At 51.8% G+C, this 27,946-nt stretch overlaps 1 protein-coding gene across 6 annotated transcripts; it reads right to left on the bottom strand.

The window, feature by feature from the left end:
• Positions 1-1,269: 1,269 nt before the first annotated feature.
• Positions 1,270-27,946, bottom strand: TMEM39B (transmembrane protein 39B). 6 transcript variants are annotated; one of them, XM_070078846.1, is made up of 9 exons: positions 25,842-27,946; positions 23,561-23,687; positions 22,217-22,436; positions 21,570-21,653; positions 21,110-21,264; positions 8,333-8,669; positions 7,237-7,424; positions 3,515-3,635; positions 1,270-1,723 (listed from the first exon to the last, which is right to left on the bottom strand). In XM_070078846.1, exons 4-9 carry the CDS (start codon positions 21,621-21,623, stop codon positions 1,481-1,483), a joined length of 1,098 nt encoding a protein of 365 aa, XP_069934947.1. In that variant the 5' UTR covers positions 21,624-21,653; positions 22,217-22,436; positions 23,561-23,687; positions 25,842-27,946; the 3' UTR covers positions 1,270-1,480. The 6 variants fall into 6 exon arrangements, with proteins under 6 accessions (XP_069934947.1, XP_051688045.1, XP_008272001.2 ...); XM_051832085.2 differs by lacking the exon at positions 25,842-27,946 and adding an exon at positions 25,213-25,352; XM_008273779.2 differs by lacking the exon at positions 25,842-27,946 and adding an exon at positions 25,054-25,292.

The raw sequence follows: 27,946 nt of genomic DNA on the forward strand, positions 1-27,946 counted from the left end.
GTCTCTACCAGGCAGCCCACAGCCCATCCGTATTTGGAGAACCACTTTTCCCCAGATGTGCTCCCATTTTCTTTTATGCCTGCAAAAGACATGCTGTTCCTCTGCTTTAATGCAGTGCCTCCCCCTCTGCACCCCCACCCTCACCCACCTGGTGAACTACTCACAAAATTCCAAAGATTGCTTCTGAGAAGCCCATCTTTCCAGACAGCATATCTGTACGGTCTGCTCTCAGTTTCCCTGAACATTTGTATTCCCTTTTCCTTAGCACTTGACACTCTGATCTACTCATAAGGTGCACCCCTCCCCTGTTGTGGATAGAGAGGTGGAATTCTCATCTGTGTAACTCAGTGCCTAGCACTGACTCAAGGGATGCACCAAAAACATCTGGAGGTGTCTGTGTCTCCACACCTTAGCTTCTCTGCATATCCTGTGGCCATAAGGGACTCAGGGGACATGGGCTGGATAGATGACAATGGCCATGGTGGTTTCTCCTTCCGGTCCCCAATCCCCCCATTCCATGTCCACGGGAGCCAGGTGACCTCTGAACAACTTTGTTTCCACTCTAGGGTATGGTGTTGTGCACACAGCCTCACCAGCTGAGGGCCCCCACGTGTTCCTGATCCACGTGGTGCTGCTGGTCTTTCAGGCACCCCTGCACAGTTCCACTTTCCTCACCCTCCCCTCCCACTCCCAGAACACACCAAGACCAGTCTGCGTGCTATTACATGCACCATTCCCCCCGAGACGCCTTTCCTCCTCTTGTCCACCTTCAAAGTAGCTAACTCAGACCACTGCGCCTCCAGAGGCCGACAGCCTGCACCCCTCCACCTTGTCACTGCCGTCCTCAGCCCTGTCTAGTCCTTGCTTGTTTCTGTGTCCTGGCACCCTTACCATCTCCCACAGCACCTGGCACCCAGCAGTCCCAGCCCAGCATGCTGAATCGCATCGCACTCTGCTGGGACCATGGTGTCCTCTCTGAGATTTCTTTTTAATGACCCGTGTGTTACCATGGGCAGGTCACTACAGTCACCATAGCTGGGCTTCAGGTCTTCATCTGTAGGAGTGGCAGCACCTCCCTCCTCGGGCTGGCGCACGAGTTAAGACTGAGGCCGGCAGGCGGCAGGGGTCCAGTCAGCAGCAGCTGGCACTGCCACCGTGATCGCCTGGAGAAAACAGGGTCGCTGCAGCCCCAGATTCCCACACTGCTCTGCTCTGCTCTGCTCTCTTCCTGACAGGCAAGCAGGAGGGAAAGAACCACAGGACACAGGCTTGCTGGTTGTATAAAAATAGTACTTTTTTCCCCTCATTATCACATCAATTATCAAAGAAAGAAACAGTACGTCGTAACAAAAATACAAAGCTCTGGTGGATTTTTTTTTGTCTGTTTTTGTTTTTTCCCCAACTCGTCCCTCCCCAAGAGCCCCTTGCCAGGGATCCCCTGGCTGAAGCCTGGATGCTGTCCCTGGGGTCACCCTGGGGCTCAGGAGAACCGGTGGTCTAGGTCTCTCTGTGGGCTGGCTGAGTACGAGTAGGCCTTGCCCAACACCAGGCGGTCCCGCAGCAGCTTGAAGAAGGCGTAGTAGTTGCTGAAGAGGATGAGGGCCAGGGAGATGGTCTGGTGCCACTTTTCGGAGGACATTAAGGAGTACAGCTGGTAGACGATGACAGCGCCTTCCAGCAGCAGCAAGATGTTGAGGATCCGCAGGGGTTTGCTGAAAAAGAACTGCCCAGGAAAGGGTAGGCATGGACTGGAAGGCCTGCTCTTGGATGGGGGTTCCATCCAGGTGGGCCAGTGAAGGGGATAAGCTCTTGAACCCCATGCAGACTTTGGAGGGCTGGGTATGGGCTTTGCCACCCCGTCTGCTTTTGCCTGTGTTCACTTTGACAGGACTGCTGCTTCCCACCTAAGTTGTTTAAGATCCTGTTCAGCTCTACCTCCTCCAGGAAGTCTTTCTGGGAAGGTCTTGTTTGCTTTCCAACTCTTTCTGGTCTAAAACCAACACCTATTGGTGGGTCATCCTTCTGGGTATTGTTAGACCTGAACAAACTAGAATCTTATCACCCAGGCACGGAAAGTTATTGTGGACTCTGGCCTCAGTTGCCTACTATTTCATGCTAGCATCCCTAGCTAGGCTGGAATCTTCCAGGGGACATGGCAATATCTCATTTTTACCTGGTGTTTAGGGTAAGGACCTAGTAGGGACTCAAGGAAAATGTGATCAGTTGAAAAGGGTGCCCAATGTCTAGGGATCCCAATTTTGCAAGAGCTGCTTACAGGCTGGGAGGAAAAGGAGCAGGAAATGGGAACTCAGAGGTCAGGATGCCGGGCTCAGCTCTGCAGGTGCCAGGGCGCAAGACTGTGGGCCAGTTTCTTCCCTCTCTAGGTCTCACATTGCTCAACCGTGAGATGAAGCTATCAGCCCAGATCAGTGATGTCACAAACCAGCTCTCCCCCAGGTTCCAAGCAGGCCCCTTAGGAGCTATGGTAGGGATAGATGGGAAGTGAAAGGCGTGCCAATCTCTTCAAATACGGCAGTGCCATGAGGTCTTATGTGTTGGGCTTTGGTCTCTGACTGTTGAAAAAAAGAATTTTGACTGTAAAATAAATAAATAAATAAGCCCGAGGGCACTAGCCTAGATGATTTTGATCAGCCTTTCCATAGTGCTGAATCAGTCCCGTCATGAGTCACTGCCATCAGAACCTGTGTTGTTGCCATCAATTCCCAAGCTTCCCAGTAAGGCACCCTCGGCCGAGTTTAACTCTAAGCCAGTTTCAGCATCGGAAAACAGGGCAGCCTTGGCACCTCTCTCCCACACAGGTTCAGAGATGACTAAGCCGGAGGGTGCATGGGAAGTGCTCAGCAAAGTGCCTGGCACACGACAGGGAATGACGGCAATTATTGTTTCCCTGTCTGGAACCCCTTCTTCTGCTTCCTGTCTTCGTTCCCTCTATCCAATATCTACCTTTTTAATTGTTTGTTGTTTTTTTCACCTGAGAGGTAGAGAGAGAGAACGAGAGAAGAAAGGAGAGAGCTCCCATCTACTGGTTCAATCCCCAAATGCCTGCAACGGCTGGGGCTGCACCAAGGCTGAAGCTAGGAGCCAGGACACTGGTCCAGATCTCGCATGTGGGAGGCAGGAACCCAATCACTGGAGCCATCACTGCTGCCTCCCAGGATCTGTATTAGCAAGCAGCTGGAGTCAGGAGCCAGAGCCGGGCATCAAGCCCAGGCCTCTGATGTGGGACATGGGCGTCTCAACCACCAGGCTCAGTGCCCACCCGGAACCGGTATTTTGAGGGATCTGTCACAAGGAAAGCCGTAGCCATTAAACAGTGATTGGTATGGCTGTGGTGCTACATGTGCACAGTGTCTTTCTTTGGATTCGGGCAATACTGAAAAGATCTCTCCCCTGCTTTGACATCACGTTCCTGCCCTGCCCACCCTCCTGCCCTGCCCACCCTCCTGCCCTCTAGAACAGGCCCCACCCCTCCTTCCCAGGGGAAGCGACTCACGTGGAACCGGAAGTGGGAGACGTCGGAGGGGATGGCCACGTTGTAGTGGCCCACTGCCTTGTAGACATTCTTGCTGTGCTTCACCAGCACACCCTGCGGCCACATGCATTCTTCAGTCCACCTGGAGGCACAGCCAACAGCGCCCCTTACTCCCAGGTCACCCACAAACAGGTGTCTCAGAAGACTGGACGGGGGGTGATCACCAGGGCTCTACTCCCATTTCTATCACCTAGATACATGACTTTCCCTTTCTGGGTCCCAGTCGCTTCCTCTATGAAATGGGTTAAGAACCATGAGAAGTCTACTGCACGGGGTGTCTAAAGGTCTAGAACCAACACTAATTACTAAGGGTTGCAAGCACACTTTTTCCTCTCTGGGTGCATTTGCTTCCTCTGGTCTGTCTCTAGCATCTACTGAGTCCACCACACAGCTGTCTGAATGGTCTTTGTAAAATGCAACTTGAGCCAGATCAGCCCTGCTTAAAAATGCGCTGAAGGCTTCCTGGTGACCTTGGGGTCCAGGCCCCAGGATCTGGCACAACGAGAACCTCATGGCAGCCACGACTCCCACCACGCAGCTCATGCTCAAGCCGCTCCGAGCTGTTCCTCCAGCACACAGTACCACCTCATGTCTCTGCGAAAGCCACTGCCTCCAATTAGACTGTGCCCCTCATCATCTTTCAAAACACAAGTTCCTCGCGAAAGCCATTCTCCAACGCCCCCTAGTTCAAAACCCTTTACAAACCCTTTAACTGCTCCCTGAATCGCCTGCGCTGGTCCTCATTCCCTAGCGTCGCTCACTTTTTTATTTCCCTTTCTGTATGCCTCACTAGGCTGCAGCCCTTCAGGGAGGGACGGCATCCACTTCAGCCCAGTGTCCTCAGAGCAAACACAAAGCCTGGCACAGAGAGGATGTGCATGAGCTGGCAGGGACACAGAGCTTTCTTCTCATGTTCCTGAGATCTCCCAGAAACCCCAAGGCTCCTGGGCCAGAAGACTGCGAACCATAGCCTGCAAGCAGCCCCTTCCTCAATCCCACTCTCCTGCCTTATTCATTCAATTAAAAACTCGTTATTGGGGCTCAGCAGGTTAGGCTGTCGCTTCCAACACTGGCAGCCCATCTCGGAGGGCTGATTCAAGTCCCAGCTACTCCACTTCCAATTCAGCTTCCTGCAATGCACCTGGGAAGGCACCAGAAGCTAGCCCAAGTGCTTAGGTCCCTGCTGTCCATGTGGGAGACCCAGATAAGTTCCTGGCTATGGCCTAGCCCAGCCTTGGCCATAGTGGCCATTTGTGAAATGAACCAGCAGATGGGAGATCTCTCTCCTTCTATCTCTCATGCTCTGCCTTCCAAATAATAAATAAAACATATATTAGAATAAAAACATCATAAAAAAGAAAACCTAGTTATCATGTTGTATACATCCACACAAATGAACCTCGCAGACAATATGTTAAATGAAAGAAAGCTGGACACAAGAGTATCTTGCGTATAATTTCATTTATATCCAGTTCTAGAATAGACGAAACTAATCTATACAAGGAAAGAGAGCAGATATGTGTTGCCCTGGCAGGGAGGGGTCACTGGGAAGGGGCACGAAAAAATTTCCTGAGGGGCTGAAAATGTTCTAGTCTTGCTAGGCGTGGCAGGTTATATGGGAATATGTGCCTTCATCAAAACTTAAAGAATTATACACTGTAAGATTTGCATATTGTGCTGCATGTACACACATTAAAAAAAAAAAACTACACACACAAAGACTACACACAAAATACACAAAAAGTCTGCAGCATCTCCATTGTAAACCAGGCACTCTGCTGGGAGCCACGAGACAGCTCGGTGCAGGGCAGGCAAGGGCCCTGACCTCCAGCAGCTTCTGGTGCTTGGACGACAGCCTGCTTACTGAGCAGTCAGCACAAAGTGTGTGCAGTGATCTGGGTGCTATGGGCCAATGCAGGGAGGCCTCTCAGAGGGGGAGGGCACAGCCCACCGAGGCTGGTCAGCAAGGTGCTCCTGCAGGATCAGGAGTGGCCAACTAGGAGAGAAGGCAGCAAAGGCATTGCAGGCAGGAGCCACATCACGTGCAAAAGCCTGGCTGCGGAGCCGGGGAAAGCACGTGAGGACCCGAAGTTCCATCTGGCGAGCTTGGAGTGCGAGCCGCCCATGGGAAGAGATGGGGCAGACAAGCCTGGCGGGGCCCTGGTCATCAGCAGGAAACCACGCAAATAAACACGAATCTTACCTGATGACTAAAGTGAGCCAAGGACAGCTTTATTCTCCTAATCAGCTAAGTTTTATATTCTTTTTTCTTTTTTAAATTGTATTTTTATATATTTGAAAGGCAGAGAGAGAGAGCAAGCGAGCAGCCCTGGCTGGGCTGGGCCATGAAATCCACCTGGGTCTCCCATATGGTGTCAGGGATCCAACCGCCTGAGCCACTGCCCACTGCCCTCCAGCGTATGCATTAGCAGGAAGCTGGAATCAGAACACGGGCTGAGATTTGAACCCAGGCACTCCAATATGGCATGCAGGTGTTTGAGTGGCATCTTAACCTCTGGGAAAGACGCCCCCTCCACTTCCATCGTCCTGATTCTCCCAGCCCTCAGAGCCTGAGGCTAAGCAACCCCCGTTTCTGGCCCATTCAGCAATCCCCAGTTGCTTTTCTGAATCTCCTGGTCCGAGCCTGAAAGGGATGGACCTGCCTGGTGCAAAGGGCCAACACCAGGAGGCTCGGCTTCTGTGGCTTCCCTTGGCATCTCTGCTTCTCCACGGGCTGACCTCTACAAACCTGTCCTAGGGGCCTCCTCTCTGCCTGGCCTCGTCCTGGACCCAAGACTCAGATGTGATTCAGAGGTGGTCCTGGCTTTGAGGAGCTTCCAGTCTAGTGAGGGAATACAGGCAGGAAAATTAGTATAACCTGGAGTGAAAAGTGCTTTGATCAAGGGCAACAGGAATGCTGACAGACACCTAAGGGGGAGGAGCCAAGCTGAGGGGAGGAGAGCCTAGCACCTCACGGCTCCTGAGCAGGTGACTTTCTGCCTCTGCTCTGGGTGTAGTGCCACCATGCAGCCAGGCGTCTTCACTCCGCTGGTCCAAACACTTGTGTGCAAAGCTAGCTCCCCCACCAGACTGTGAACTCACTGAGAGTCTCATCTGTTATGTCCCCCGTGGCTCTCCAGGATTCACCACAGGCTATCCTACCAACTATCCTGTTACCAATGCTGTTTCCAAAGCACACCCAGGAATAGGTCCCCTCACTGTTCAAAATCCTCTACGGCTCTCCTTGGCTCAGTACAAGCATTGGAACTGGTCTGGATTTTCTAATGTAAATGTAAATGGAGAAGTCAAGTCTGCCGAAAGAGCAGGTGATCTAATGATCGAGTGGATGAACAAGTGAAAAAGGAGTGAAGCAATGACTGACTGCCCAACAAATTCACCCATGAGTGAATAAATAAATCAGCGAATGACAAAGTCTATGAGCTTTTATCACGTGTCCCCCTTCCATCTCCAGTACACTGCAAGGTACCCAAGAACAGGGAGCATGTCTGTCTTGGGTGCCACCGTCCCCAACCCTGGACACAGGCCTAATATACAAGACAAGCTCAGTAACTATTGGCTCACTCACTGAATCAATCAATGGGTGGGTGGGCAAGTGACTCCGGACATTGGCCAGGAGGACTGGGGTGGGGGGAGGGCAGGTAGAGCAAGGCGGGGCAACTCACGGATGCTGTAGCACGTTGGAGCACAGCGCTGGGTCCACCTTCTGCCAGCAGCCCAGATGGGCAGCGGCCTTGTGCAGCAGGTCACAGTAGCTGGCAGGCAGCAGGTGCTGCATGAGGATCACCGAGGTGCTGATGGACACCAGCAGGAAGAGCTCACAGGACCAACGCTTGTCGTAGTAATGTGTGTTCTGGGGACAGCAGGAGGTGAGTGAGGCCTGGGTACTAGAATGGTCTCCATCCCTCTCCCTTCCCTGCTTCTACCTGCCTTGGAGTAACCTAATGGATAATCCTGGGGAGCCTTTCTGAAACCAAGAATCAAAGACCTACCAAAGAAGGCCTAGGCCCTGTGCCTACTGCACCAGTCAGATTTCTACAAAGAAAAACTGCTTCTACTGCCTCCCACTGTGAACCAGCACACAGGCTCTGGGGTCCAGCGGACCTGAATTCAAACCTTGGCTCTGCTGTTTACTGACTCTGTGACTTTGGGCAAGGCATTTATTTCTCTGTGCATTAGTTCTTCATCTGCTGAATGAGGGTAAGAGCAACCACCAGCTACCTCAGAGAGGTGTCTGGAGGATTGAAATACACACACAAGCTCCTAGCGCGTTGCAGGTGCTCAAGAGACAGGAAGTCCCGTCAACCCGTCACTCAGCGGAGCATGTCCTGTGCAGCGGGGGAGGTACCTTCCCAGGAGGTCATATGAGCAAGAATGAGCATAGGCCTTAGGTTATTCAGATCTGGAGGAATCCCAGTTTCCCTACTTAATGATGAAGCAAACTGGCACGGCCCTGTGAGAAGAGCCACTGAAACAGTCACTGCTCTTTGTTATCAGGTATTCTGAACATCGTCAGGTCTCGCCATGGGCTGCGTGACCTTGCCTAGGTCACTTCCTTCCAGTGACTTCTGTTGTCTGCATTCTAAGATGGAGACAGTAGCTCCTCCAGTTCTCCAGAGCAGAACGGGTGGGAAATCCATCAAGCAACAGCAGTTATCTAGCCAATCGGGAGGGCTCCAGGGGACAAGCAGGGTGGTGAAGTCCCAGCAGGGGAAGAAGGATGGGGCAGGACCCTCTACCTCCCTGGGCGGAGCTACGCACCTTCACAAACCAGACAGGCACAAAGGCCACGTAATAGGCGCTCAGCATGGCGCTCACGAGCACTTCCTTCATGCGCCAGTTGAAGTCCATCTTGAGGAACTCCACCTCGCTGCGGATGAGGCTGGGTGACAGGCAGCAGGCATGGGTGGGCATGGCCTCCGGGCCATACAGCTGTCGCGTGTGCTGCTTCCATGTCTCCCGCAGTGTCAGCAGGTAGTCCCGGCTCCTTGCTAGGCCGCTCACTGCCTCACGCGGCCCCAAGGAGGCCACGTGGCTGAAGAGGTTCGTCTTGCGGAGATCACAGTTGAGCTGCAGGAACGGAATGTACATCCCAAACCTGCTGCGGAAGACAGTGGTAAGGGCTGGCCTGCCCACGAGGCAGAAGCTTCCTTCCTCCCCAGGCCTCAGCTTCCTGGCTGCCCAGGGGCAGGATTTACCCCTCTTCCCACCCATTCATCCTCCCACCAATGGTCAGTCTTTCAACACACGTTGAGTGCACACACTGAGAGCATGCCGAGCACTGGAGGGCAGCAGGAAGCAGAGACAAGTCCCTGCCCTCACGCACGGCCTAGTGATGACGGACAACAATCGGAATGGCCCACATCTGCAGGGCACAGCCCGCGCCCCAGACACTGCGCTGAATGCTTCACTCGTACCCTCCTCTTTTCTTGTGAGAACACTAAGCGCTAGGTCCCGTCATTCTGTCCCCTTTTGAGCTGAGGAAGCTGGGGCTCAGAGGTGAATTCCCAGACGTTACACAATTAGTAAGGAAGAAACAGAGCCAGCCTCAAGGCTGGACTATCTGGTACTGCAGATGGAGACAGATACTCACAAATCACCACAAGTAATGAGTGAATCAGAAGTGCACACAACGCCAGAGAACAGGGGCATGGTACTTGTGGACATGAGAGAGGCAGCTCTGCAGCTGGCAGGAAGGAAAGAACAGCAACAAATATTCACCTATGATGTGCCAGGCCTGGCTACAGGCCCTGGGACATGTCAGTTCCCTCTCCTTGAGCAGCACCCTAGGGCAGGCCTGGAGCTAATTAGCCAAAGCATTGTTTTCTGCATGTGTGGCTGGTACTGTGTGGGGAAACTGGCCGACAGCCTGGAAGAGTAATTTATACAGGGGCTGGCACTGTCGCATTGCAGGTAAAGCCACCACCTGCAGTGCTGGCATCCCATATGGGCACCAGTTCGAGTCCTGGCTGCTCCACTTCTGATCCAGCTCTCTGCTATGGCCTGGGAGAGCAGTAGAAGATGGCTCAAGTCCTTGGGTTCCTGCACCCGTGTGGGAGACCCAGAAGCTCCTGGCTCTTGGCTCCTGGCTTCGAATCAGCCCAGCTCTGGCTTTTGCAGCCATTTGGGGAGTGAACCAGTAGATGGAAGCCCTTTCTCTCTCTCTGCCTCTGCCTTCTGTAATTCTGCCTTTCAAATAAATACATAAATCTTAAAAAAAAATTATACAGAGTGAGTGAGCGCCAGGCACAATGTGCAGCACATCACAGGAGGTGCTTTTTATAAGTAGTTTTCTCTTTCATTTTGGGGCCTCTCAAATTCCCCAGCTCCCGGAATGACACAGCCTGAAATGGGTCCCTGGGCTGCCATGGGTTAGGGTCAACGACAATGCTGCATTTCTTAACAGCACTTTTTCTTTGGAGTCCCAAGAGGGATATTCAAGTGTCCTTGAACAAGTAACAAGCTTCCTTGGGTTGCTGTTTTCTGGTCTATAAAATGGGGATGCCCGTGTGGGAGAAGCTCCTGGCTCCTGGCTTCAGACTGGTGCAGCTCTGGCTGTTGTGGCCATCTGGGGATGAACCAGCAGATGAAAGATCTCTCTTTCTTTCTTTCTTTTTTTTTTTTTTTTACAGGCAGAGTGGACAGTGAGAGAGAGAGACAGAGAGAAAGGTCTTCCTTTGCTGCTGGTTCACCCTCCAATGGCCGCCACAGCCAGCGCGCTGTGGCCAGCATACCACGCCGATCCGAGGCCAGGAGCCAGGTGCCTCTGCTGGTCTTCCATGGGGTGCAGGGCCCAAGCACTTGGGCCATCCTCCACTGTACTCCCTGGCCACAGCAGAGGGGCAACCGGGACAGAATCTGGCACCCCGACCTGGACTAGAACCCGGTGTGCTGGTGCTGCAGGCGGAAGATTAGCCTATTGAGCCATGGCGCCGGCCAAATCTCTTTCTTTCTCTGCCTCTCTGTAACTCTCGCTTTCAAATAAATAAATAAATAAATAAGTCTTTAAAACAAGGAAAAAAAGGAGGGGGAGGGCTGGCACTGTGGTGCAGGGGGTTAAAGCCCCAGCGTGCAGCACCGAAGGCACCAGTTCAAGTCCTGGATGCTCTTCTTCTGATCCAGTTATCTGCTGTGGCCTGGGAAAGCAGCAGAAGACGGCCCAACTCTTTGGGCCCCTGCACCCCTATGGGAGACCTGGAAGAAGCTCCTGGCTCCTGATCAGCTCAGCTCTGTCCATTGTGGTCATTTGGGGAGTGAACCAGCAGAATGGAAAACCTCTCTCTCTCGGCTCTACTTCTGTCTGAAACTCTTTCAAATAAATAAAATGATTCTTAAAAAAAAAAAAAAAAAAGCAGGAGATACCAGCATCCTTCCTGAGTTAAGGTTAAATAAAATATCTTAGAAAATTATGGCTAGCTGGCGCCACGGCTCACTAGGCTAATCCTCCACCTGCAGGGCCGGCACACCGGGTTCTAGTCCCAGTCGGAGCGCCGGATTCTTTCCCGGTTGCTCCTCTTCCAGGCCAGCTCTCTGCTGTGGCCAGGGAGTACAGTGGAGGATGGCCCAAGTGCTTGGGCCCTGCACCCACATGGGAGACCAGGAGAAGCACCTGGCTCCTTGCTTCGGATCGGCACAGCGCGCCAGCTGCAGCAGTCACTTGGGGGCTGAACCAACAGAAAAAGGAAGACCTTTCTCTCTGACTCTCTCTATCTCACTGTCTAACTCTGCCCGTAAAAAAAAAAAAAAAAAATTATGGCCAACAGCGGCATAATCTTTATGGTCAAACAGGCCTGAATTCCAGCTCTGCCACCTGCTAGCTCTGTGATTTAAGGCAAGTTGCTTAACCTTTATAAGCCTCAGTTTCCTTAATCTTAATCTGCCCGAGTTCCATAGTTTGTATTGCTCCTCTACCCTGAGTTTTCAGAAATACAGGCTGAGTATGCCTTATTCCAGAAGCTTGGGATCAGGGATAGTTCAGAGTTTGGATTTTGGAATATTTGAGTATACATAATGAGCTATCTTGAGGATGTGACCCAAGTCTAAATATGAAACTAATTAATGTCTCACGTATACCTTAGGCCTGAAGGTATTTTATATATAATATTTTAAATAATCTTATGCAGGAAACAAAGTTCTGCGGTGTGGAATTTCCCATTTTGGATTTTTGGACTAGGGATGCTCAGCTTGGGCTGTTAGTCCTTGAACAACACCCAACATAGTAACTGGCTCGGAGTAGATCAGTGTGACTCTGTCTCTAAAGGAGGCCAATGATTCTGCAGGAGTATGAAAGTTGGCTGAAGGGGGATTTTGCAAACACCTTGTAGGAAATAGGTGGCAGGGGCTCTAATGTGAACACAGAGGAGACTCGGACTTAGGAAGCTCCCTGGCTTTGCCTCTAAAAAGGACTCCAGATAGATCCTTTAAATTTAAATTAAATGATCAATTAAATTATTTGATGACAGTAAATGAGTTCTCCAACAGGCCAGAAGTTAGAAGCAGCTTCACATGCAAGACAGCAAATTTCTTTCCATCCCTACATTCAACACATGACAGTATAAATGTGGAAAATGACTCCACATTGGCAAAAAAAAAAAGGGGGGGGGAGGGAGTCAACAGTACACAAATGATTTTGACAAATTTAGGAAGCAGATGGAAATGTGTTGACAGATAAGGAGGAAACCATCTCTGAAAAGGGGTGGGGAACTTTCTTTCTGTCAAGGGCCATGTGTGTATTTATAACATCTTTAGGCCGGCGCAGCGGCTCACTAGGCTAATCCTCCGCCTTGCGGCGCCGGCACACCGGGTTCTAGTCCCACTCGGGGCGCCGGATTCTGTCCCGGTTACCCCTCTTCCAGGCCAGCTCTCTGCTGTGGCCAGGGAGTGCAGTGAAGGATGGCCCAAGTGCTTGGGCCCTGCACCCCATGGGAGACCAGGATAAGTACCTGGCTCCTGCCATCGGATCAGCGCGGTGTGCTGGCTGCAGCGCGCTGGCCGCGGTGGCCATTGGAGGGTGAACCAATGGCAAAGGAAGACCTTTTTCTGTCTCTCTCTCTCACTGTCCACTCTGCCTGTCAAAACAAAACAAAACAAAACAAAACACCACATCTTTAGTAGGCCCTACAATGTTATCAGCTTAAAATGAACCTGCAGGGATCGATGCTGTGGCGTAGTAGGTAAAGTCGCTGCCTACAATGCCAGCATCCCATATGGGCGCCAGTTCAAGTCCCAGCTGCTCCACTTCCAGTCCAGCTCTCTGCTATGGCCTGGGAAAGCAGTGGAAGACGGCCCAAGTCCTTGGGCCCCTGCACCCATGTGGGAGATTTGGAGGAGGCTCCTAGCTCCTGGCTTCTGATTGGCACAGCTCTGGCCATTGTGACCATTTGGAAAGTGAACCAGCAGATGGAAGACTTTCTCTCTCTTTCTCTCTGCCTCTCTACCTTTCAAATAAATAAATAAATCTTTAAATAAATGAGCCTGCTGCCGGTGCCACAGCTCAATAGGCTAATCCTCTGCCTGCGGCACCGGCACACCAGGTTCTAGTCCTGGTCGGGGCGCTAGATTCTGTCCCGGTTGCTCCTCTTCCAGTCCAGCTCTCTGCTGTGGCCTGGGAGTGCAGTGGAGGATGGCCCAAGTCCTTGGGCACTGCACCTGCGTGGGAGACCAGGAGAAGCACCTGGCTCCTGGCTTCAGATCAGCGCGGTACACTGGCCGCAGTGCGCCAGCCACAGCGGCCACTGGGGGGTGAACCAACGGAAAAGGAAGACCTTTCTCTCTGTCTCTCTCTCTCTCTCACTGTCCACGCTGCCTGTCCAAAAAAAAAAAAAAAAAAAAAAGCCTGCTATGGCACTGGGCACTGTAGCATAGGTTAATCCTCCATCTGCAGTGTTGGCATCCCATATGGGCACAGGTTCGCGTCCCAGCTGCTCCATTTTAGATTCAGTTCCTTACTAATGCACCTGGGAAAGCAGTGGAGGATGGCCCAAGTGCTTAGGCCCCAACCCCCACGTGGAAGACTTAGATGAAGCTCCTGGCTCCTGGCCTTGGCCTGACCCAGCCCCAGTTGTTGTGGCCATTTGGGGAATGAACCAGCAGATGGAAGACCTCTCTCTGTAACTGTACCTTTCAAAAAAACAAACAAGAGGCTATACATGTACTGAATTTTCAGTGTGCCTGAGGTTGCCTTGGCAGGGCCAGACCACATAATTCTGCAGGTCTTACGTGGCCCAGGGGCTGGACATTCCCCACCGCTGGTCAAGAGCAACAGTTTCCAACAGAAATACAGTGAGTCACTAGTAATGCACAATTTCTAGTAGCTCCAGTAAGAAAAGATGAAATTAATTTTCATATTTTATTTGACTTCACCCAATGTAGGTAAAATATTATCATTCCAACATTGAATATTTGTTGGTGAGATGTTTAAGTTTTTTGTTGTTGTTGTACCAAGTCTTTAGAATCTAGTGGATATATGACACTTAAAGCACATCTCAAACAGACTATCCCATTCCAAATGCTCAGTGACACAGGTCGCTGGCAGCTACCAAACTGGATGGCCTAAGTCTAGACCACACCATGAGAGGACTGCACTGAGCTGGGGAGTTTATCTGCCCAGAGTAACCAAGAGAGATCTGGCTTCAAATGGGCAAATTTGATAAATTTGATAGAGGGTACAAGTAAGAAGCAGGCCTGAACAAATGAGATTTAACAGATCTGTATTCAAAGAGTCAGTCCCTGCAGCCGTTGTGGTACGGCAGGTTAAGGCAGCCTTCTAACATCCTCATCCCGTACTGGAGTGCCAGTTCAAGGCCTGGCTGCTCCACTTTAAAAAAAAAAAAAAAAAAAAAAAAAAAAATATATATATATATATATATATATATATTTGAAAGGCAGAGTTACAGAGAGAGGAGAGACAGAGAGAGAGGTCTTCCATCCGCTGGTTCACTCCCCAGATGGACGTTGTGCCAGAGCTGAGCCTATCCAAAGCCAGGAGCCAGGAGCCTCTTCCAGGTTTCCCAGGCGGGTGCAGGGTCCCAAGGACTTGGGCCATCTTCTGCTGCTTTCCCAGGCCACAAGAACTAGATCAGAAAAGGATCAGCTGGAACCCAAACGGCACCCATATGGGATTTGGGCACGGCAGGCAGAGGCTTAGCTCACTATGCCACAGCACCAGCCCTGCTCCACTTCTGATCCAACTTGTTGTTAATACATCCTGGAGGCAGTGGCCAAAGTATCCAGGTGGGATTCTGCCACCTGTGTGGGGGACCCGGATGGAGTTCTGGGCTCCTGGCTTCAGCCTGGCCCAGCCCTATCTATTGTGGGCATTTGGAGAATAAACCAGTGGACAGCCATGCATGTCGTCCAATGCATGTACTCTCTCTGTTGCTCTGCCTTTCAAATAGATGAAAATAACATAAACATGATAAAAAAAAAAAGTTAAAAGATGTAAAAAAAAAAAAAAAAAAAAAAAGAAGGAGGGTCAGTACCTTTATTCTTGGACTCACAAAATCCACCCCAGAGAAATTGAACTGAGGAAAACAGAGGTCTCTAATGGTGGCATTTTTAAAAAGATTTATTTATTTATGTTTATTTGAAAAGCAAAATGACAGAGAAAGAGATCGTCCCTCCGCTGACTCATTCCTCAAATGCCTACAACAGCCACAGCTGGACCAGACTGAAGGTGGGAGCTAGGACCTCCATCTGGGTTTCCCATGTCAGTGGCAGAGGCCCAAGTACATGAGCCATCATTTGCTGTCTCCCAGGGTGCGCATCAGCAGGGAACTGGACTGGAAGCAGAGGTGAGATTTGATTCCCAGCACTCTCATACAGGATGTGGGCGTCCCAAGCCGCAGCTCCGCACGCCGTCCAATGCCTGCCCTTCCGATGGAGGCGTCTTAGAGTAACGCCCTGCTCCCTCGCTGTCCTACAGCACATCATTCATTCATCCGAAAGCAAAGGCTGCCTGCCAGCGTGCCCCACCATGTACCTGGAGCTCTCAAATCTCCCACCACCCAACAATGCTGCAGGGAGAGAACGTGCACTCCTGCTGAAGTATCCTGGACCACCAAAGAAACCAGCCACACTCACAAAGCTTAGTATGAAACAGAGAAACCGCCCCGGCGGAGGGCAAGATTAAAAGAACATAAGAGTGTAAAAACATGAACAGGATGCTATGAGAAAAGAACATTCAGAAAACGAGAGGTCTTAGAAATGAGAAACATGATTGCTAAAAAAAAAAAAACCTCAATAAAAAGCTGGAAGGCAAAATCAAGGAAATCTCTCTGAAGACAAAGCAAAGAGAAAGACAGAGAAGGAAAGAAAGAAGGACGGGCAGAAAAACGGAGAGGCAGAGAGAAACGGAAAACAGGAGAGAAAATATAAGAGAAACAGATGACTGAATCTATGACGACTGCCATCTGATGGACAGAAAAAAAGGGAGGAAGATACTATTAAAGAAACAGAAGAAAATTTCTCTCAGCTGAAGTACCCAAATCTCCATGTTTAAAAAGTTCAAGTGCTCATAGGATGAATGATGGAAGTTCCACACCAGAAACATCCTTGTGAGATTTCAAACAATCAAAAGACAAGTAGAATGTTCCCAAGAGCTTTCAGAAAGTGGGGGCAAGGGTCATCACAAAAGAACTGAAATCAAACTGGCTCAGACTTCTCACTAGCAATACTGTACATGAGAGAGCGTCACACTTCAGAGAGAATATGAATTTGAACTTAGAAATCTACATTCAGCCAGACTACTGTCCGAGTATGAGGGTAGAATAAAGACATCTTTCGACATGCAAGGATTCAGAATGTATATACCTCCCACATACCCATTATTGAGGAAATTACCTGATAACGTACTCCAGCAAAATAAAGGAGAAAAATCAAGAAAAAGGAAGACATGGGATCCAGGAAACAGTGGATCCAAGCCAGGAGGGCAGCGAAGGGAAGTCCCAGGCTGAGAGCTGCACAGCAGGCCTAAAGAGCAACCGCTCCGACTGGAGCAGGAGGCTGAGGGCTCCAGGAGGGATGTCTTTGGGGGGAAAATGGACTCCAGGCAACAGGTAGCATGACTGAGAGGCTGGATAAACTTGAGGATATGCTGAAGGCCCATCATTCTTTTGTCAACAAGAAAAAAGAAAGGCAATTAGAACTCCAAGAAAAATAAAAAGCTATATAAGAAAGCTACAATTTAAATATGAAGCAATGTGGCTTGATTTTAAGCAATTGATGGAATATAAGAAAAGTGAAATAATTTTACCTTGAAACTAGGAACATTCTTTTTTTAAGAGGCCCAAGATTATAATTCAGTTAATTATAGAGAAGAAATGTCATCTATGCACACAACTGGGCCCTGCAGTCAGTGATATTTTCATATACATTGTCGTATCAAAAAATTTTAGAATTAGCTTTAGACAAAGAAAAGGAGACTAAAATATGCCTATACAGGAGAATGTGAATGTCAAGCTTCACCAGATACAGATAAGAGTACAGGGGTGGATTAAACCACTGCCTGCAATACCAGAGTCCTGGCTGCTCCACTTCTGATCCAGCTCCCTGCTAATGCATCTGGGAAAGCTTCAGAAGGTGGCCCAAGTACTTGGGCCCTTGTCACCCACTTGGGAATCCCTATTCCAGCCTCCTGGCTTCAGCCTTGCTCAGATCTAGCTGTTACAGCCATTTGGGGAATGAACCAGTAGATGGATGGAAGCATCTGTGTGTGTGTGTGTGTGTGTGTGTGTGTGTGTCTCCCTCTCTGTCACTCTGCCTTTCAAATACATAAATATTGTTTTTTAAGATTTATTTATTTATTTGAGAGTCAAGAGTTACACACAGAGAGGCAGAGAGAGAGGGAGGGAGAGAGAGAGAGGTCTTCCATCTGCTGGTTCACTCCCCAGATGGCCGTAACAGCTAGAGCTGAAGCCAGGAGCCAGGAGCCTCCTCTAGGTCTCTCATGCAGGTGCAGAGGCCCAAGGACCTGGGTCATCTTCCACTGCCTTCCCAGGCCATAGCGGACAGCTGGATCAGAAGTGGAGCAGCCAGGACTCAAACCAGTGCTCATATGGGATGCCGGCACTGCAGGCAGTGGCTTTACCTGCTATGCCACAGGTATAAATAAATAAATAAATAAATCTTTTTTTTTTTTTTTTTTTTTTTTTAAAGAAAAGAGTACAGCTGCCAGGAAGTGTGAGAGGTATAAAGGTGGATGGGTAGGGGGGTTCCCAATATGCTTATCTTACACAAAAGGGATTCAAGATAATCAACAGAAAATTCAAAAAGGGACCAGCAATTTGATGTAGCAGGTGATGCCAGCATCACACATGAATGCTGGCTGAAGTTCCAGCTGCTTTACTTATGATCCAGCTCCCACCTAACGAGCCTGGGAGAGCAGGGGACGCCAGACCACCCTGCGTCCACGAGGGAGACTTGGATGAAGCTCCTAGCTTCTAGATTCTGGCTCCTGGCTTCGGCCTGGCCCAATCCTGACCATTGCGGCCATTTAGGGAATAAATAGAGAATGGAAGATACCTCTCCCTCTTTCTCTCCTCCTCTCTCTGTAATTCTGACTTTCAATAATCTTTAAAGACAGAAAATTATCTTTAAAAAAGATAATTAAGAATCCTAACAATTATCAAATCCTGGGAACAGCAGGGATGGGAGGTGAGCCATTGCAAGGAATCAATGCACATGTGCACACGGGTGTCATGTGCTTGAAGATGCACAGAACACACTGGTGACGGCCTCTTCAGTGGGAAACCAAGTGGCTGGGAGGCAGCAGTTAACAGGAGACTTTTTCACTCTATCATATCGCTTGAATTTTAAGAATGTGAGCCTATAATCCAATTACAAAATCAGTTAATAAATGTTAAAAAGGAATACACTAAGGTACAAGGATACTACTGGCAGCAACTTGAAAAACACTTAACATTAGAGAGTGAAAGAGACTGCTTTGGAAAAGGGGCCAGGAAATCTGCAGGGCAGGTTTGAAGGTGTGGGGAGCAACTCGGACTAGACTAAGTTACTGGAATTAAGACTTATTCTATGCATCTGCTCTCCCACAATATGGCGCTGGGAGAGAAGAAAACAGCTTCTACACAGCTGCCTCCAGTTCAGCCAATAAACTGTAGGACTTGCTCCTGATTGGAGGAGAGCGGCGTGCTCGGCGTGTGGGCAGCCGAGTTGGGATTGGCGGAGGAGGACTATATAGGAGGAGAGAGACGGCATGGTGGCGTGGGTTGGTTGGAGAGTGCGTTGGAGAGTTCGCGGGGAAGTTCGTTACTTCGTTCTTTCTCATTTCTCTCTACTCATTCTTGCTTTGGGAGTTTGCTGTTTACTTATTCTTACTTTACTATAGAAAGGACTTGTAAAAAAAGGGGGAACAACAAGCGCCCGGTCCGGTGCGGCTCCTCCGCGTGCGGAGGAGCAGCAGAAGGTTACTGTTTTACATTTTTGGCACAACTGGATTTCATTTTTATAATGTTTCTATACTATATCAATAAGAAATTTACAATTATAAAATAAAAAGGAGGAGGGGCCAGTGCTGTGGCATAGTAGCTTGCAGCACCAGCAACCCATATGGACACCAGTTCAAGTCCTGGCTGCTCCTCTTCCAGTCCAGCTCTCTGCTGTGGCCTGGGAAAGCAGAAGATGGCCCAAGTCCTTGGGCTCCCTGTGTGGGAGACCCAGAAGAAGCTCCTGGCTCCTGGCTTCAGATCTGCCCACCTCCGGCTGTTGTGGCCATTTGGGGAGTGAACCAGCAGATGGAAGACCTTTCTCTCTGTCTCTCCCTCTCTTCTGTAACTCTACCTCTCAAATAAATAAATCTTAAAGGGGGGGGGGGGGGAATGCTGTGGTGTAGTAGGCAAAGCTGCAACCTGCAGCACCAGTATCCCATATGGACACCAGTTTGAATCCTCACTGCTCCTCTTCCAATCCAGCTCTCTGCTAATGCGCCTAGGAAAGCAGCGGAGGATGGCCCAAAGTGTTTGGGCCCCTGCACCCACGTGAAAGACCTGAAAGTTTCAGATCAGCCCAGCTCTAGCCACTGTGACTATCTGGGGAGTGAACCAGTGGATGGAAGATGTCTCTCTCAATCTCTGTGTAATTCTGCCTTTCAAATAAAAATGAATAAATCTTAAAAAAATTAGTAAAATGAAATAAAAAAGAAAGCAACATATGAACATTGGATGATACCTGGGTCTAGAGTGGACTCACCAGGTACTAACTAGAAAGTGTTAAACTAAGGCAAGGCAATTAATGACAGTTTCAGCCAGGATAACCCTTTTGAAGAGCAATTTGCTAGTCACTATAAAAAATGTAAATGAACGTATCATTTGGTATAATACTTCTGAGACTCTGCTGTGCAGAAATACTGGACAGGTGTGCAAAGATGTATATAAAAGAATGCTCCCTGCCTCACTGCTATGAACAAGAAAAAGCTAGGAACAACTCAGAAGTTTACCAACAATAGACAAATAAAACAAACTGCTAAAATTCCACACAAAAAACACTATGAGGCCATTAAAGAAATGCGGCAGACCCATATATACTGCCATGGAAAATATCCAAGTCCCATGACATGCAGCAAATGAGGTAATATCATGCATGACACAATCCCATTTGTTTTAAAAAAGTGTATGTGCATGTACTAGCACAGAGAATGTTTGGAAAATAAGATTTCTGGGGACTCAGATTCCACGGGACTTTCATTTTCTATTAAATGGTTCTATAAAGTCTAATGTTTTTATGTAAGACACATCTATCACCCTTAAAATTAAAAATCAGGTAGAAGTGGAGCAAGGAGGGTGGGGCTCCCCTGCCTTTTTGGTCATGCAGAGTAGAGGGAGGAGCAGTCCAGGTCGAAAGCTTTCCAGGGATGAGGGCTGACCAGACTGAGGAAGTTCATGAACCACAAAGCCCAGCGTTGAGAAATAACTGCCAATCCCAGGCAGCCAGGAGCCTGGCGCACAGCAGCCAGACTGGACACCCCATCAAAGTCCTCCACAATTCCAGGCCACGAAGGGGGCAGTCCTGGTCTCTTCCCAGACACTATTTCTCCATCCTCAATATTCCGGGTGAGATGGAGTGAGTGAGTGAACAAAACAGATACCAAGACAGACACACACGTGCACGTACACACAGACACGCACGTCCAGACATGCAAACATGCAGGTGCTTGCCAAGGTCTGGACCCAGGGAAGCACCAAGAGATTACAGAACCACTGAGACACACAGAGAGACAGGGGAAGGAAAGCAAACAGGGAGGGGGAGGCGGCCTGTGCATTCCCCTTGGGACTCCCTAGGGCTCCACACAGATCCGAGTCCTCCTCTGACCGCAGGGCCAGCAGCAGGGGTAAATGAGGCCCACCTTCTTCTGCAATGAAGTCTAAGCGCCCTGTCTCAGGGGGAGGTCACACACAACGTGGGAGGACATGGTCGCTGACTGCCCGGGAGTCTCCAAATACAAAATACAGTGTCACAGCCGCACGAACGGCGAGCTCAGGGCCCAGGTGCCAGGCAGTGGGGGCGGAGGGGAGGGGTACTCACGGATAGCAGAGGAACAGGAGGTTCAGGAAGGAGTAGGTCCTGAAGAGGTGGATGAGGGACCGGCACAGACTCCAGCCTGTTGCCGTGAGAACGGTGAAGCGGGTGAGGAACAGCAGGATGGAGCGAAAGAGGGAGACCTTCCCCCTTTGAGAAGCCTGGGTCAGGGCGAGATAGGATGGGAAGGTGCCTTGGATGGAGGCCACAGGGGCTAGGCCCCACACCCCCAACCCCCTGCATAGCCTGTGATCCCACCCAGGGACAGGTGGCACAGCAGGCCGGGTGGAGCGTGCCAAGGCAAATCCTTCTCTCCAATGCCCCATAAATGCGGTTAACGTCCTTCAACCATGTCCAGAGGGAGCCCCAAGGAAATGTCAGGGCTGAAAGGCTGGGCATGCCTCCTGGGCGCCCCCGGGGGAGAGGGGATCCCAGCGTCCCTGGCCAGCCTCTAGGACCCAGTCACCTCCTTCACGATGGACCCAATGAAGCGGCGGCCCAGAACGATGGTGGTCACCATCAGCAAGTTGAAGTCGATCAGGTGGAAGTTCTGTCGGGAGCAGAGGCCTGGGGGTCACGTGGGCCCCTTCCCCAGACACCAGCCTCCCCCTGCCCAGTCCTTGCCACAGAGGCTGTCCCCATTCTCTGATAGGCCTCCCGCTGAGTCAGGCCAGGATATTACCTCGAGGAGTACCGTAGGACCCAGAGAAGGGAAGTGTGCAGTCCCTGGGGCCGAGGGCGTGCTGTGCAGGCCCTCCTGCTCCTAACACCCATGCCCCTGTCCCTGCACCCTTTCTTCTTCACAGAGCTCCTTCCTCCCCTGGACACACGCACCTCCCCTACAGGCCTTAAGACCCGGAGCTGCTTTAGGCAACCTGTATCGGAGTCATCTCTGCTCCCCTTACAATGCCCAGAGTGAAACATAAGCCCACTAGCAGCACTCAGGAAATCATTAGTTTTTGTTCCTTCTGCACATCCTATGCCAAGCCCAGCACAGGGCCCAAAGCACCACAGTGGTGCTTTGTAGGCTACACTAAGCTGAACCAACCATGTCTAATACCCACACAGAACACGCACAGACACACACAGAGCTGGCCCTGGCTGGGCACCTACCAGGGAGGTGTGGGACGGTGGGTGGGAGGGCGGATACCACCACACTGTCTTGTAGATGTTGATGTAGTGGACGAAGAGGGCTATAAGCTGGCAGAAGAAGAGCTGCAACTCAAACAGAATGCTGGCCTGGACTGGCAGCTCGGGGATCTTACAGTGCTGTAGAGGCACAACCGTCTGGGTGGCCAGTGGAGGACTGGAGAGGCCCGTCCCAGAACTGCTCCTGGAGGTGGGAGGGAACAACATTGGAAGCGGACCAGAAGGGCTGGTGTTGAAATAAAGCAGGCTGAGCTGCTCGCGGCGCAGTCAGACCACACCGGGGTGCCTGTTGCAGTCCCAGCTGCTCTGCTTCTGATCCAGCTCCCTGCTGATGCACCTGGGAAGGCAGTGGATGATGGCCCAAGGGCTCGGGCCCCTGCACCCATGTCGGAGACCCAAATGGAGTTCCAGACTCCAGTTTTGGCTTGGCCCAGATAAAAGATCTGTCTCTCCCCCCACTCCTTTTTTTATTTTTTAAAGAATTATTTAGTTATTTGAAAGGCAGAGAAGTCTTCCATTTGCTAGTTCATTCCCCAAATGGCAGCAACGGCTAAAGCTGGGCCAATTTAAAGTCAGGAGCCAGGAGCTTCTTCCAGGTCCCGCATACAGTTGCAGGGGCCCAAAGACTTGGTCCATCATCTACTGCTTTCCCAGGCTATAGCAGAGAGCTGGGTCAGAAGTAGAGCAGCTGGGACTTGAACTGGCGCTTATATGGGATGCTGGCAGTGGGAAGCTGCTGGTGGCAGCTTCACCCACTAGGCCTCAGGATCGGCCCCATCTCTCTCCACTTTTAAATAAATAAATAAATCTGAGCAAGAAAAGCAAAGGAGAGAAAGAAAGGAAAGAGGAAGGGAGAGGAGCGGAGCTGACCTGAGATCCCTACCCAAAATGGCTCTGGGGCCTCGGATTGTGGGGTAAGGCTAGAGACACAGCTCATTGCAAGGATGAGTACCCTCTCTCCTGCCTGTCAAAGCCTTTTCCTATTCCTAATCTTATTGAGGACTTCCAACACTCCAGGAAATATTAACCTCATTTTACAGAGGAGGAGAAAAAGGCCCAAGGAGGGGAGGAAACTTGTCCAAGTCACCAGCAATTCAGGCGCAGAACCTGAACTGGAATCCAGGCCCTTGGGCTTAGTGTACCAGGTCCCACTGCATCTGTCCTTGTAACCGCCCTCAGCCAAGCTCCCTCTAGGTCTTTTCTGCTGCCAGAAAAGACCCCAGTCCCCACCTGCCATCTAGGATATCACAACCCAGTCAGGGAGAGCCTGGCCCACACTGCTCCTGGGACCGACGGCAGGTGCTTTACCTGGTGCGGGAACGGACACTGGTCACGGACGCGCTGGAAGCGTGGCCTCCACCAGAGCCCCCGGAGGATCCTGGCTCACAGAGTGGGTTTCGACAGTAAGATGTCCTGTTAGGACCTCTTCGTCCTCCTGCGGGGCTCAACATAAAGTAGGTCCTCAAGCCAGAGGACATAGATCAAGGATGACAGCAACTATACGGCGCTCACAGCTCGACGGGCCGCCTGCCTTTCACTAAAGTCTCACATCTGGCCCCCGTCTTCCCCTAACCTCCTCTCCTACTAGTCTCTGCCTCGCACCTCCAGGCCCACGCCACACGCCAGCCATCACGGCCTTTCTCTCTTCATTGAGCCAAGCGTGCTGCACTGTCAGGAGACTCGTTCCTCAGTGGTCAACATTTGGAAGTAGCTGCCCATCATCCTCTATCCTATTTGTGTTTTCCCCCCACAATTACTGACTCTGAACTTGTCCTACTCATGTGTGAACACGCTCATTGTCTTGGTGACGGCTCATTGTCATGCTCAATGTCAGGAGCCGTCTGTTTTCACTGCTGCACCCCCTACCCCTACCTCACACCCAGCAAACATACGGTGACGAGTGAAGGAGCCCAGCGAGGTAGGATGGTCACAGATCAGGGAACCACGCCTGGGTCTGTGTCACAGACAGTACGGAGGAGCGGGTCTCCTGCTCCCAGCTCTGCTATGCGCTGGGGCCCGTTCAGATCCAAGTTTCTGGACACCTTTAGCTCTTTCCTCGACGCCCTGACATCAGCCCCACGAGCATCCTGGTGTCTCACGGGCAGGACCCGAGGCCCAAGCACGTGGCCAAGGAGATGGGCTCTGGGAGATGCTGTGGTTCTGGACCCACAAACTGTCGAGGCTGAGAGTCCAGCCCAGGCTCCCAGCTACTCACGCTGCACAAAAGGCCTGCCCAAAGCTCCCAAGCACCTAACTAAAGTCACCAGCCGTTCGGGCTCCCGGCAACACACACTGCACCCCTAGCTCCTCAGCCTGGAAGCTTTGCCCACGTCTCCAGGAGCCCTAGCCTCAAAAAGCCCCCACACCTTCACACCTGGCTTAGAAAACCCCACACAAGCACACTCAGCCAGAAGTTCGCCTACACCCACTCTTCCTTCTTCAGCAGCTCTGCACCCACCTAAAGCCACCCAGCCCAGGAGCCCCGCCCCCACACAACTGTCAGCCCAGAAGCCCCGCCCACAAGCCAATCAAAGCCCCCTCGGTCCAGAAGCCAGATGGGTTCGCGGAGGCTGAGAAGCCTCCGGCCCGCCCCACGCCCCCAGTATTAGCCCCAGCAGCCCGGAAAGCTCGCTTTCACACCGGCGTCTGCAGTCCACAAGCTCCGCCCCTAGAGTGACGACCACACCCCCCCCGTGGGTCCCACCCCCACTTCCAGCCCTGACCAAAGCCCCCACAACCCCACTCCACAGAGAAGCCCCGCCCACCACGCCAGTGCCCCGCCCCCACAACAGAGGCCCCACCCTGCAAAACGCCAGGAGGGGCGGGGTCCCGTCTGCTCCCGCATCCCCTCCCCCTCCCGTCGCAGGGCTGTCCGCGTGGACCAGCGATTAGCAGCGGCTTGGCCATCCGGAGCCCCGCGCCCGCTCGCTGCCGGGCCGAGCCGGGCCGGCTCTGCTCACCCATCTCCTCCCCCCGGCGCTCTCCGCTTCGCCGCCGCAGCTCCTGCGGGCAATATGTCGGAGGCGACGGCGGCCGGGAGAGGACTAACCGCCTTAGCCCAGTCCCCGGATATCAGCGGCGCGCTCCCGCCTCGCCGCTGTATTTGCATACTAGGCGGGCTAGGAGCGGGGAGCGCGCTTCTTAAAGGGGCCGCTGGGACAAAGGCAGTGCCTCGCGCTCTTTGTCTCGCGGTCCCTGAATCCCTTCCTGCAGCTGCTGCTGAAGAGATTCAAGAGCAGGGTGTCCCTCCCCGCCGGGTGCCTGCCCCCAGCATCTCTTCAGGCTCCTGTCCATGAGCGGCCCCCAGTCACCTCAAACGCATCGCGTCCCAAACTGGGCTTTCGCCGTTCCCTTTGATCCACCGCAATCGACAGCTGGGAGCCACAGCCCCTTCCCGCGGTCCCCGCATGCGATTCCGGAGCCAGTCTCGCTGACCCTAAGTGTTTCTCACAGTGGACCCTCACCCCCGCTGCCGCCGCCGCCGCCGCCGCCGCCGCCGCCGCCACGGCCAGCGTCCTGACAGACTGACATCTCTGAGCCTTGAAATCTTGGTTCTTGTGCTTTGCGGTAAAGCTAGTGTAACCCTCACCTTATAGATCCTGGTGAGGGTTACACGAGGTCAGGCGTGAAGGCAGAGTCTGTTTTAATCGATGTTCGCCCGCGTTGTCTTTGTGATGTTTGGCAAGCGCTTGACACAGAGGAAGCCTCAGATACACGAGCTGCTACTACTAATTGCTATTAGGATTTCTTCCCTCCCAGGACTTAAAAGCAGCCTTAATCACCTCGTAGCGCCAGTGCTGAGCACCGTGCCTGGCGCATAACAGACATCAATAGTCAATTAATTGAAAGAATTAGCGTTTAGTTAATAGATGTGCACAGAGCTTACAGTCACGTGGGAGGAGATGGCTGAGTGTGTTAGGGGAGAGTGACCAGCATGGAGGAAACACCGGAACGAGGGGCGGGAAGGTTGCAGGGGGGTTTGTTTGTCTGTCTGTCTGAGAGGCAGAGAAGAGAGAGGAAGACAGACAGCTTCCATCTGCTGCTTCACTCCCCAAATGCCCGTAAAGGCCAAAGCTGGGAGCCAAGAGCAACCCACGCCTCCCATGTGGGTGGCAGGCACCCAATTACTTGAGCCATAAGTGCTGCCTCTCAGGGTGTGCATCAGCAGGAAGCTGGAGTCCGGAGCTGGGGCTGGGCCTCAAACTGAGAACTCTGGCACGGGCGTGGGTGTCCCAGCCGACAGCCTGAGCGCCAGGCTCCACGCCAGCCTTGGGTTGCAGTTTGCAGTGGGGCAGACAGAGGCTTCACGGAGCTAAGCCCAGCGAACTCAGGAAGGAAATGCATGCGTCATTCAGACATCGGGCGAAAGGGGGCGCTCCGGGCAGACGGAGCAGGCAGCGCCAGAGGCCTCGGGCACCCGTTTGACTGTGGTACCTAAGAAATAGCGAGACCAGCATCACGTAGGCGGAGTCGGACGGAGGGAGCATGGGGGAGGGGACAGACCCTGGAGGAGAGGATAGACCCTGGAGGAGGGGACAGACCCTGGGGGAGGGGACAGACCCTGGGAGAGGGGACAGACCCTGGGCGATGTGCGCTCTTACTCTGAAGGAGATGGGAAGCTAATGGAGGGTTTGGACATCCATTTTATTTTAATAGAAAAATTATTCTTAAAGATTTATTTGAAAGGCAGTGATGGAGAGAGGGACAGGCAGAGAGAGAGAGAGAGATTCTATCCTCTGGTTCATGCCACAAATGACTGCAACGGCCAGGACTAATCAAGGCCAAAGCCAAGAACCTGGAACTCCATCCAGGTCTCCCATGTGGTTGCAGGGGCCCAAGCAGTTGGGCCATCTTCTGCTGCTTTCCCAGGTGCATTAGCAGGGAGCTGGATCAGAAGTGGAGCAGCCGGGACTGGAACCGATGCTCAAATATGAGATGTCCACATTGCAGGCCATGGGTTAACCTGCTGCACTACAGTGGTTGGCCCTAAATTTTTTCTTTGTTTTTATTTATGACAGACAGAATCTTCCATTTGTCAGTTTACTGCCCAAATGTCCACCTCAGACAGGGCTGGCTGGATCAGGCTGAAGCCAGGAGCCCAGAGCTCAAGCCAGGTCGCCCACATGGGTGCAGGGAGTCATGCCCTGAGTCAGCACGGGCTGCCTCCCAAGGTAAGCACTGGCAGGAAGCTCGCATTGAAGCGGAGCCAGGACTCAAATCCAGTCACTCTGATAGGGTGGGGGTGTCCCAAGGCAAGAGCACCATAACTGCTAGGCCTGTGCCTGCCCTTGAGTGTCCATTTATGGCTGCTCTGTGAGGGGGAAGCAGGGCTGTCACAGGAGGCCGAGGCAATGATTAGCAAGTGATGGTGGTGGCTAGAGGCAGGCTGGGTAAGGTGGTGAGAAATGGCTGGATTCTGGATTTGAAGCTGAAGGCAGGGGCTGGCACTGTGGCATACTGGGTTAAGTCACTGTTTGCAGTGCCTGCATCCTGTATGGGTGCTGGTTCGAGTCCCGGCTGCTCTATTTCCCATCCAGCTCCTGCTAATGTGATTGGGAAAGCAGCAGAGGATGGCCCAAACACTTGGGCCTCTGTCACCAACGTGGGAGGCCTGGATGGAGCTGCAGGCTCCTGGCTTTGGTCTGGCCCTGTCCTGGCAGTTGTGGGCATTAGGGGAGTGAACCAGCAGATGGA

This window comes from Oryctolagus cuniculus, chromosome 7, assembly GCF_964237555.1.
Source record: "Oryctolagus cuniculus chromosome 7, mOryCun1.1, whole genome shotgun sequence".
Classification (NCBI taxonomy): domain Eukaryota; kingdom Metazoa; phylum Chordata; class Mammalia; order Lagomorpha; family Leporidae; genus Oryctolagus; species Oryctolagus cuniculus.

Excerpts from the sequence above, each read along its gene's own strand:
- TMEM39B (XM_008273779.2), bottom strand. The coding sequence starts at position 25,216 with ATGGGTGAGCAGAGCCGGCCCGGCTCGGCCCGGCAGCGAGCGGGCGCG. Across the intron at positions 23,688-25,053 it reads CCCTCCTGGCGTTTTGCAGG|GAGGACGAAGAGGTCCTAAC; the intron begins GTGGGGCCTCTG and ends TGAGCCCCGCAG. Across the intron at positions 22,437-23,560 it reads AGTGTCCGTTCCCGCACCAG|GAGCAGTTCTGGGACGGGCC; the intron begins GTAAAGCACCTG and ends TCCCACCTCCAG.